This window comes from Salvia miltiorrhiza, chromosome 4 (assembly GCF_028751815.1).
Source record: "Salvia miltiorrhiza cultivar Shanhuang (shh) chromosome 4, IMPLAD_Smil_shh, whole genome shotgun sequence".
NCBI lineage: Eukaryota > Viridiplantae > Streptophyta > Magnoliopsida > Lamiales > Lamiaceae > Salvia > Salvia miltiorrhiza.
In genome coordinates this window covers 28,689,527-28,701,858 of record NC_080390.1, presented here as the reverse complement: position 1 = coordinate 28,701,858, position 12,332 = coordinate 28,689,527, and the positions used below count along the sequence as shown (strand labels likewise).

Genomic DNA, 12,332 nt, shown 5'->3' with positions numbered 1-12,332 from the left:
TAAAGCCTTGCATACGAGCCAACAGGTATACACCCATCAGTCTCTTAAAACATATCAAGAGATTTTGCCAGAACATGCTTTTGCGTTATCACGAAATAATCAAATGCAAAAATTGTAGAATATTCAGGAGACAAGGATTCCTGTCAAAAAACATGAATTTGGTCAACATTATCATCCAGAGTCAACAATTCAAATTGGTTCAATCCATCGAATGCAAACACATACTTTAGGATCCCATGTTGAAGTTCTGAATAATATTACACTTTTGTATTTAGCAAATCTTTTCCGAGCTGCAACATCTATTGGTGTATCATAATTGTGACTTACCTATCCAATTCCTGCGTGAAACACAATATACATGTCATGATTATTAAACAGTAATCATAGAAAGCCAACTAGTACAGAACGTCAGGAAATAACTATAGATGGAAAGAATTACGAAGGACCATAAGAACTAGAAAGATAACCTCATCCAAGTCATGGACAATTCCTTTTCAAAGTATACGCACCTTCATTTCAAAGTATCCACACCTTCAGTTGATATCTAAATCTTGATCCAACATCAAAATAACAGTGCACAATAAGCAAAATAATCAATTAATGAAAAGAAAATAAAAGGCTCAACAAATGAATTCAACCATATATATCTACACACTTGCTAAATTTTCCTCATTTCTTATTGTACATGACTTGACTTGATTCTTCAGTTTGCTGTAAGTATTCCTAGTTGTAACATCCACCTGATTTTTTTTTGGCTAGTTAAAAAGCTTCACAAACCGCAACATAAACACATATGAAAATTTAATATACGGAACCTAAATCAAATTTGATTTATGTACGAGAAGCGAAAATTCCCCAACCCTCACATATGGTCGAAACTCTGCTTCAACGACTGCTAGATGTTAGGTGCCAAAATCGACGTAGCACGATGGCGACTCGACAACGACAACGACTCGCTAATTGTGAGATGGCTGCTGCTCAATTTAAGATGGCAACACGAATGTATTTTTAGGGAGTAAAGGAACGTTTCTTCAGACGATTGCTAGGGAGAATGAGGAGTGAATGAGAGACCTAATTTATCTTTAAAATATAGGGCTCAAATAGGACAATGTGTTCATCGGTGAACAGTCCATTGGTAGGTACATCAATATTGTAGTCGGTAAAATCGTGAGAAAAATTTGCACCAAGATCTGTCGGCAATTCCATCGGTGAACTTGTTGTGTGGGTGAAATTCAAGATTCCGTCAGGGATTCAGTCGTCAAGCTACCAGTGGCATGTTTTCCGTCATAAATCCGTCGAAGTTCGATGAAATTTCTTGTAGTGGTGGTGGGGCTCACAACTTTTTGCGAGAGAAATGAATTTTATGTTTTGGAATGAGCTATTATTAATGAGACATACGAAAAAGGAAAGTGAGCCATTATTAATGAGAGTAATATTTTTTGTATAATTTTTTGTTGCTGCCTAAATTTCAAATTAAGTTCTTGTCGAGCATCACTTCCTATGATAAGGACTTTCATACTCAATACTTTTTTGCCCAAACATTGGGAGGGGACTATGGCTCTTGTTTTGGTAATAACAAGATGACTTGATACTCTTCCAGCATACTCTCCCCACCCCTCCAAACCTATCAACAACCCTAAAGTTAGAGCTATTTAAACGTTTATATGATTCCAAAATTACACCCCTCTTCGACCTAAAGTGGTTGACAAATTTATTTTAGTAATTCAAGGTTGTCGCCATGTCTCTTATCCTGATATTTTCTTTATCGTGTGTTACTTACATTTGCTTTATGTAGATATGTCTTGAAAAAGTAGGACCAATATGGTCTGTAGTTCTCGCTCAACAGCGCCGTTTGCTGGGGCTCGAGCTCCTTGTGAGCAACCCAAACATCCTATATGACCTCTACCTCCTCAGACTTGTGCTCGTTTAACCCTAGTTCTCGGAGGGCCCCTCTAGCTCTAACACCATCAAATCATCGATTGACAAAACAACAAATTCTATTTAAGAGTGATATGATCATTCTATAAATCAATAAATCTTAATTCACAATCATACCATTGAGTCATCAATCAACAATTCAAGTGTTCAACATTATAAATATAAATTCATGCATCAGTATAGATATAGTTTAGAATTTATTATCTTGAAGGTTAATAATAATTATAATCTTAATTAATAATTAATATAAAAATTAATTGATACTTCAGTATTTACCAATGTGTATCAGTCAATTCAAAAATTGAAAAAAAAAATCTATTATCATTACCTATTCGGTTTCTAAATATATTTACTATTTAGTAAATAAAAAACAATCTAAATAGTAGTAGTATAATTCAATTCAGTAAATACCGATTTATCTAAATTGTTTATAAACACCAACCAACACATGCACACAAATATGATGAGGTTTTTTTTTTGTTTTTTTTAAGCAATAACAAATTGTTGCGTGCTCGCCCCTTCAAAATTATTTATTTTAGGGTCAAATGAATGTAATATCATCAACTTTGATCGAAATTCAAATCTAACACGAACTTAAAATTTTTTATCTTTATACACTAACTTTAGTCTGTGTTCAATTTTTGCACCGATTTGTTCTCCGGCGATGTGAAAAAATCACGTGGCGATGTCGTGTCTTCCAAATTGATTTACACACAGACAACACACACATAGATAAAAACACGCTAAACTCATCTCCGGCGGTATGCACTTTCATCTATTGTCAAATTCATCTCCAAGGGTCGCCGACTTCCTTTCATCTCCAGCCGCCAACACACACACACAGCAAACCTAGAAAATCACTATATCCCCAAATCCATGAACCAAAAAATCAAATTCGGTGTAGGATGGAGTCATATGAACCCGACGAAACTGCTATAAGGCCAGCAAAACTGCTACTATTTTTCGTGAGTGTAGGCTATGAAGAGGGTGGAGGTGGCGGCTTATGGCCGTGAGTGGGGGAGGTGGGGATCGAGGCGGCGCAATGTTTGAGGCGGCGAAGGAGGCGGTGGCGAGCAGGAGCGATGGATGGCGGCGAGCGACAACAGCAGTTGACGAAGGTGGGAGGGGACGGAGAGAAATGAGAGAATAAGGTAATGGTTGTGGTGAGAAATGAGGCGGGGAGGCTACGAAGGGAAAGAATCAAATGTGAGAGAAAGAAAGTTTGTAACAAAACACAATGTTTTGCTCGTCGGACGGAAAATACTAAAGCTTGTGCTGACATGCCACACTAATCATACATAGGATCGAAATTGGGATAAAAAGAAATCGATGCAAAAATTAAACACGGTCCAAAGTTATTGTATAAAAATAGAATTTTTAAGTTAGTGCTAAATTTGGATTTCGGTTGAAATTGGTGATGTTACGTATATTTAACCCTTATAATAATAAATAAATAAAAATTTATGATATTTTGATGGTCAAACATTACTTATAAATCTTGTTTGTGTGGGCGAAGTTGTTACTATATTTTTGATATTTTCACCACCCTGCCGGCTGCCGCTGCCTTGCCTCAGAGCGAGTGGCGTTGCTGTAAGCGCTGCCGTCGACCGCCCATGTATCCGCCGCCAACTGCCACTGCGTCACCGCTCTCTTCAGTCACCCCCGCCCTGCCAACCCAATTCTCCCACCAGAACCCCTCAGTTTTCTCCCAACGTCACACTTCTCCAGTGAGTACTTCTAAACATTATCTCACAAGCACTATCACACAATTAGAAGAATATGCGTTAATTCGGAGAAAGTCTCAATCTTGCAGCTGTTTTTTAACCCACAACGGAGTCCTTTATATCGTGGCCTGCATTTGAGGCTCGTGTCAGGGCCCGCTTTTGCTTCAATTTCGAGATATTCATATGGTGAGTGTCGCAATGCTGCTGATTTCATGGTTTAGGGTTTTGGATTTCAAATAGCTTTTGATAAAAGAAAATGGTCTGTAACTGATTACTGTTTTTTTTTTTTTCTTGCCAGAGGAAAGCGGAAGCAGCGCGTATGATCCGGAGCTCCGAAGAGTGCTTGAGCTCGCGACTGATTCTGAATTATATGAACTCGAAAGAATTTTATTTGGGCCAAGGTGTTTTGCTCTTTTCATTGCCTCTTAGTAGCTTAGTAAATGCTTGTAGCTGCAGAATGTTTTGCACTTTTTGTTTGTAGGTTATATAGCATACACATTTTACATTTTTACTACATGGTAGGCTATGATTTGGGCAGAAGTTTGATTTCTTTCCTTATAACCTGCCTTTATACGTCGGCATCATTTCAGTTACTTCAGTCCATTGTTGAAGTCAGTTCTGAAAAGGGATGAAATTGATCATTTTATGATTGGAGAAGATCCGGATGAGAGGGAAGATTATATTTCGATGCTAGAATCTCGGTTTTTCTTCCTTGCTGCTGATGCACGGGCGACGCTGAGGTTATTCTATGTGTAGTTGTTAATGTTTTGTTCTTTTAATTAGCATTGATTAGAGAGTGAAAACATTATCTCAATCTAGGCTTGTCAAAATAGACTCAAATTCAAGATTTGTATTTTTTTGCATAGCAGGGGTTGGCGGCCATCATATAGAAGTGTATTGCTTGGAGTAAGGAAAAAGTTGAAAATTCCTTGTTCAGCTAAATTATCTGCTGAAGATCTAGAAATAGAGATTTTCCTTCATCTCTTACAAGAATACTCAAGGTAAAGAAGTTTTCTTAGTCCCCGGGTCCTCAGATTATAAAATAATGTGCATTGACTTCAAGACCAAAGGAGATCAATCTGTTTAGTTGCATTATGATTGACTTGATTTTGACCATTTTGATTTATATAGATTCTTTGGCAGTCTTGTCACCTCGTCTCTCCATATGAGTGTTCTTGTTTTTACTTGATTTTGACAATTTTGATTTCTATATGTACTCACACTCACAGTAATAGCTTCCAGATTGGTGTTATTCAAATTCAGTCTCCGGTGAAAAAAAAAATTGTATAATTTCAAAACCTGTTGCACAGTGATACTAACTTTATTTACTTTTTCTTACTTTCCATAGTAAAGAACAAGAACGCTTATCAAGCTCTAAGGTTAGCTCAGAAAAAGATGGGCCTAACTCTCTTGAGCAAGGACTCAGCCGCTGGAAGGTACAAAAACTTGCAGCTCTAGGGATTGGAGCGACAGATATCCGCTCGTTGATATTAAAGGTTTGATGGTTGTGGTTGCTGTCACTCTTTCCCTATCTTCCATTCTATTTGGTTCACCTATGGTACCTCCTACTGTTTCTACTTAGGGTGGTGGGATGCTTACATTGGAGAAACTGTTGGAATTGGTAAGAAATTGTCTGTGTATTTCATTTGAAAATTGTGTTCTTTTTGTGATTCTGATGCAGTATCCAATTGGTTGTAGTTGGGAGGGAGATTTTCGGGGAAATTGTTTACAGAAGCTGCAAAATATCAGATGAAGAAAGAATTAATCAGAAAGGTCCTGGATGAGAGTCTTTTTATTTGAATTATCATTTTGAGAGGCTAGAAGAACACAAACTTATCTGAACGTTGCTTTGCTGGTGTTTATAAAATCATCTTGTATTTTTGTTTCCAGGGTGGGCAGTTGGCAGCTATCAACGTGGAATCTGGAGCGGCCTTGCTTGCTGCTAGACAGGTGACATATTTTGGTCATTTGAATTTTTCAAAATTCATTTTTGTTGTGTCCGATCATGTTAGTAGTACAATAGAAAGTAGTTACTTTGATACGGTTCTTCTACATGATGAATTTGTTTAGTTGTCATCACAATTCTGTTCTTCACCTCAAGCTTTCTTGTCACTTGCCAGGGTCTAAAAGCTGCTGCAGCTCGGTATTTGGGGATCAGGAGTGTAACTCAGTTATTTGGCCCACTGTAAGGATTCTGCTTCACTCAATCTTTAGGTCATGAAATTCCAGCTTCTACCATGCTTACAATATCCATTCATCTTCATTTAAACTCTTTTCTTTTTTCCCTCCATGTCTCGAGTTCTGACTTCTCTGATCTTCATTGGTTCTACCATCAACCTAACTCAACGGGATTATAATTTGTGTTATATGATCCGAGGAATATGGATATTAATATGACTTAGTAATCTATCTTTCCAGAAAATAAATTCTGGTTGTCAACTCTAGATTAAAACTTGACCCTTTTGGTGTGTGGTAAATACTCACTCATGATATTAATATCACTCAGATTTTCTGCTTCGATTTCTGTACTCTGTAAATGTGTTCACCAGTAACGATCCTATGCTGTGCAGCATGTGGGGTACCTTGTTGGCGGATGTTTTCATTCAAATGCTTGGAACTGATTATGCGCGGATCTTGCGAGCCATATACGCATTAGCTCAGGTAATATAAACATACTCGAGTAATTCATGATAGCCGTATTTTATGAATGGTGAAAATAGTTACAGTGTTACACACATAATCTACCTTTTCCTACTTCTAAGTATATTTCTTTCAATTATTTTCCTTCAGATTCGGATATATCGTTCTTCACACGATAGCAGCTGATATAATGTGAGAACCTTCATATGCTAGCGCATAGTCCAAGCTATCCCACGAGGTACTGTCTCGACATCTTGGAGCTTAAGCTTCAACAGACCCAGAGATTCTTTCAAGTGGGAAAATATATTTTATCCCAATCTCTCTAGTTTACCTCTGGTTGTACATAAACTATTTTTGACTGTGATATAGGTAACCAAGTTGCTGTCCCTAGTTTTACACACATTTGTCCTTCCAATTTAAAATTGCAACAGATTTTGAGGTAAAAAAGTTTGAGTTGAGCACATAAAAAATTGAATCATTCGAAAGAGACAGAAGATGGATGTTTGGTTAAATTTCTCCATCCCAGAGTTCCTCAACTGTGTTGTAATCTCCATGATCTTGAATAACAAATCTATCTCCTGTGAACCCTTTTGCTTGAGGAATGTTTTGAATCTTGCACATATCCTTGTTATAGCTCTTCACTATTGGAGTTGCACCCTTTTCAACTGCCACCTTAATTATTCGATTCGAGATTCAGAGTTAGGAAGTGAAAAAAAATTTGTGATATAGGAGTATTAGATATAGAAGTAAGTGGTCTTGTTTCTTGAAGCTGCGATTTCTTTGAGAATAGGACTTTGCATAACAGCGTGGAGACCAAGCTGAGACATGGATATTCTTCTCCTTGCAAAATTGCATCAGTTTTCGTTGCTGCCATGCTACGTTCATCTCCACCTAATAAATTCATCACGAGTTACTGTAAAATATAACAAGAAAAATAGCACAATTGGCACAGTTAATATTCTACATGGTTGATTTTTTATTTGAAAGATACATCTATATATTATTCATCACGAAGTAGTATTTTACATATGCTATGATATTATCTCCAAATCATTTTTTTCATTATATAACGAATAAACAACTAGACGTCATATATTTACACAAATTAAATTCAAATAAAAGATGTGGTGTGAGTGATGGCGAATTCTAGCAGAGCTGAAATTGGTGGACTTAGCCAATCCCAACTTACAGCACTCTTCCAGTCTTCTCCTTTTACATTAGACAGCTCCGCATTTTTATTCATGCTTAGAGGTCCACGTAATCAAACTTCAACTCGCTGCAAATTTAACAAATTTGTATCTTCTCTTTATTAAACCAGCTTCTAAAACAAGTCGCTGGCTGCGTCAAAATATACCAACTTTCCTTAAAATTCTAAATTTATATATGAATTACATTTTTTGTATTTAAATTCACGAACGATTGTTCTATTTTTTTCATACAATTATCTATTACCCAAATTAATATTAAGGTGGAAGCTTGAAATGTCAACATACATTACTTAAATGGGTCAAACACATTCAGCTTAGATGTGACAAAGACTTCTCCGCGGCTCTTGAAGAAGCCGCGCTCCACTGCCTCCTCGTTGCCGTACATGGCGGCGGTAACCAGCAGTGATGCCCTCGACGATGTTGGAGGTGAGCTCGTCCATCGTTGGCGAGGGTCGCGAGCCGGCATCTTATGGCCGGAATTCAACATTATTTCACCTACAACCATCTCTTCTTGATTAGCTACCTAGGATATTGAAACAAAGTTAATAACTATAAAGTTTTTTAGCATAGAAACTCATGTTTGAGTGCACTCAAACATTATAAAGTTTCTTATGGCGAGGTGCATTGTTTATATTGATCTTGGCCCACAATGTTCACAAGCACGCACAATTTGAATTACATATATAGTGACGATTGACGATGTTAAGAGATGATCTAAGCTGAGATTTGAGAGAGAAGAAGATGATATGCTGTAATTTGTAATTTCATTATCATAAAATTAAAAAACTGATTTTACGAAAGGTGTTCTATGCTATATATACATCAGCTGAAGAGAAGAAAATACAAATGAAAAATATCTCTAACTGTTTCTATTCTAATGGTAACAAAGGAGAGAGAAACCGCTTTTTCAACAAACTGCAGCTGACGTGGCATAACAACTTTCATAAATATTCCAATACACCCCCAAAAATCTAACCAGGATCAGCAGCTGTAAGATTTAAACGATCACGAAGAAGATGAAACCGTGTGTCAGCGAGTGGCTTGGTGAAAATATCAGCCACTTGATCAGCAGAGAGAACATGACCAACATCAACGGTGCCATCTTTGATTTTTTCACGAACGTAGTGCACATCCACCTCGATATGCTTTGTGCGGGCATGAAAAACGGAATTCCCGGCTAAGGCAAGAGCACTCACATTATCACACCATAACTGGTGAGGGGAGTGAAGAGATATGCCTAGTTCGGTACACAGGTTGTGTAACCAAACTATCTCCGTCGTAGCGTTGGCTAAGCTGCGGTTCTTGGACTCGGCACTACTCCGAGAGACCACCTCTTGTTTCTTGGCAGACCATGTGATAAGATTGGATCCAAGATAAATGCAATGACCGCCGGTGGAGCGACGATCATCAGGGCAACTAGCCCAGTCCGCATCAGAGTATCCAACAAGCTGGGAAGATGATGAAGGATGAAACTGAAGTTGGAGAGAGGCTGTGCTTTTAAGATACCGGAGTAAGCGTTTGCAGGCAGTCCAATGTGTAGCAGTTGGAGCATGTAAGAACTGACTAAGCTTGTTGACACATAAAGTAATATCGGGCCTAGTGAGTGTGAGGTATTGCAAGACCCCTACTGTGCTGCGGTACAATGTGGGATCATCAAAAGGAACAACCATATATCGAGACAACTTTGTAGCTGGTACAGTTGCAAGAACTTAACTTTTACTTTCAACTTAGCAACCTTCTTCTAATGATGATCATAGTTGATCACATCAGAGGAGTCCGCAACTTCCTCAACAAACTCAAGGCTTTTGGAAGGGCCCTTACTCATGGAGATGTGGTCTCCTTTCTTACTAGCAGATCTAACATCTTGGTTATTTGAGACCTCTTAAACTTATTTTCCTCTAGCCGGCATCAGCACTGACTGATTATTGGCGTTCAGCTCTGCGAAAGAAGCTGGGTGGAAACAGCTCGTGGTGGGACAACATAGATCAACAATGTAGCAAAATGTTGTACCATAAATATTTGCAAAATGTTGACCATTTGTTTGGGCACATGGTTACAGAGATGTTTGCCGCAGAGGGGGGAACAACAAACAAAGGCTGAACTAGTGGCAGTAGAACCTCTAGCAACTCTTAGATTCTATACATTATGACCCTCTATTGAATTTTCTATTTTTTTCTCAAAGTCAACACTCAGGTTTCCGTTCTAAAGGCTTCCTATCTATTAAGTGTGGATTCGTGTCAGGCTTGTGTCTATTACAAACCTCATCTTTATTTCTTTTTTCTGGACAGAGCAAAGCTTATTCTTGAAGGATTTAGATTTTGGCCCTGAGAAACACATAATCATGCGCAACAATGGCTTACACCATGCAATCATCATATAAAGTTTTAGAGACATTCTTAACATATCTTGGGCACGTTCTTCGTGTTCTTACGTTTTCCCTAGCATTTTTCTAGAAATAATAATGTTTCCAAGCGTATTTAATTCCTAACACAAACATATCCACACAACACATGATGCATTTTCATAGTTTTTCAAGATATTTGAACATAAACACATTTACGCACATAGATCCTTGTATAGACAAAATTAATGTTAAAACAGTTAAGCAAACACAAGTTCATCAATGCCTTAGCCCAAATTTCACACAGACATCGCCAATTAGTGAAGATAGTTTATATGGACTCAAATATTTTGACATATAAGTTGGGAATATTACGTAATCTGTTGAGTGTGAATCATCGGTCTTGCTTTAACACGAATGAAAACTTAAATCTTCGTCGGAAGGAGCTCGATTCAGTCTTAGACAATTGGAGAACTTAAACTCACGATGAACACACACAAATATTTGAATTTGAATGGGGCTATGATTTGAATTGCAACAGTAATATTATAAAAATCTTATACAATGATCTTCAACTTGGAGTATTGTATTCAATTTGGCAGCGATTTAGTACAATGAGAAAGTGTAGCTTATAATGGAGTTTTCCCCATCTATTTATAGAAAACTCTAAGAGAGAGGTCATTTAGCCATTTCAACTTTGAATGCGGAGGGGTATTACCGCTTTAAGGTATGTTCTTCTTGAACCCAAGGGGTAACTTTGTCTCTTTGATTATTCAGATACCACGTCAGCCGACAACGAATATTCGATGGTTCTTTTAGAGCATCAGCATCGCTGGGTGCGATGGCCGGATCGAACCCGGCCTATCGCACCCAGCGCCGTTGCTGCACCCGGGTGTGAGGGGGGGCGATGCATCGCACTCGGCGGAGACGGGAGCGAAGGAGGGGGCGTGTAAACACGCGCCCCTTTTCGGCCCAAAAAAAAAAGGAAAATTAAAAAACAAAATTTAAAATGAATGCAGTAGCCGTTTTTTACCGTTTTTTTTTTCGTTGGCATTTTTTTTTTTTTTTAATTTCTATTGCCCCTCTATATATACATATACAACCTCATTTTCTTCTTCATCCTCAAACATTCATCCATTCTCCTCATTCATCCATTCTCCTCATCTTCTACATTATTTCAACAAATAGCAATGGAAGGCGATTGGAGCAACTATTGGTGTGAACACCCTCAAAATCCATCCCCCGGCGAATCAAATGCTTCAAGGCAAGGATTCTCGCCGTTCACGCAAGAATCCAATGCCTTTCAAGCGGCGGCCACCAATTTGAACCCCCGCTTTGCCGCTGTTGCCGACCCCGATCCCGACGTGGAGGAGATTGCTTCTATGTCGGTGGCCAAACGTAGCAACTATTATCCGCCAGAAACGGTGCTAATTTGCCGTTTGTATTGCGAGCACACCCACGACTCTGTGGTGGGTGTCGACCAAAAAGGGGCGAAGTTTTGGGGCTCCCTCTGCACCGAATACAACGCTAAAAGGCCCCAAGGATCTATTTCACGCGACGTCACGCAAATCAAATCTCACTTTCAATTGGTGTCGAAGGATGCGAAGAGGTTTGAGGCCATGCACAAAAAATGCCACGATCAATGGAAATCAGGCATGAGTGATGGTCAAATCCTGGAGCAAGCAGAGGCAATGTGGCTAGCCGAGTACCGTGTTCCGTTCCGGTATCCGCATGCATGGAAGATCTTGCGCGAGTCCAAGAAATTTGCAAGTCTCGGCGAGAATGTTCACTCCGATGTCCATTCGGACAAACGATCAAAGGGGTCCGACGGTCTTCCCACAACAACTTCTAGCGACGCGAGTATCTACACCCGGCCCCAAGGGCAAAAGGCGGCCAAGAAAGACAAATGGAAAGGCAAGAAAAAGGCCGAAAAGACGTCCGAGGATAACCAAAAAGCTCTCGGGTACATGGCGAATATGGTGAATGCAATGGAAACGTTCTCCCAAGTTCAACGTGACCTCGCCGATAGCATGTTGATGAGCCGGGACACCTCTCAAATGAATCCCGACGAATTGGCGTTTCACATGTGCAAGGTGGCGGAAATCAAGCAACGAAACAACATCCCGTAGATTTTTAGGATTTTTTATTTTATGTTTGTTTTAATTTAAGTAATTTAGGATTTTAATTTCTTGTATTTCTTTTATTTCTATCAATGTAGGATTTGAATTTTAATTCAATGAAATTTTAATTTCTTAATTATTGTAAAATGGAAACTAGGATAAAACTAATTCAAAAATAAAATAAAATCTATTGCACCCAAGTTGGTGCAATACCATTGTTGGAGTGGGTGCAATAGAAGTGGGACCCATTCTATTGCACCCACTATGGGTGCAAGCATTGTGGATGCTCTTAGTATTAGGAACAATTATGGGATCACTTGTAGGCTGCCATGTGCTGTGAGCTATTTTTTTTCCCAGTTCA

The 12,332-nt window shown here is 38.7% G+C and overlaps 1 protein-coding gene across 1 annotated transcript; it reads left to right on the top strand.

Moving 5' to 3' along the window:
* Positions 1–3,437: 3,437 nt before the first annotated feature.
* LOC131019634 (uncharacterized) lies at positions 3,438–6,923 on the top strand. The gene is made up of 12 exons (XM_057948224.1): positions 3,438–3,665; positions 3,752–3,848; positions 3,961–4,063; positions 4,253–4,402; positions 4,532–4,663; positions 5,011–5,158; positions 5,245–5,283; positions 5,361–5,435; positions 5,553–5,612; positions 5,783–5,847; positions 6,233–6,323; positions 6,453–6,923. Exons 1-12 carry the CDS (start codon positions 3,552–3,554, stop codon positions 6,486–6,488), a joined length of 1,110 nt encoding a protein of 369 aa, XP_057804207.1. The 5' UTR covers positions 3,438–3,551; the 3' UTR covers positions 6,489–6,923.
* Positions 6,924–12,332: the final 5,409 nt, after the last annotated feature.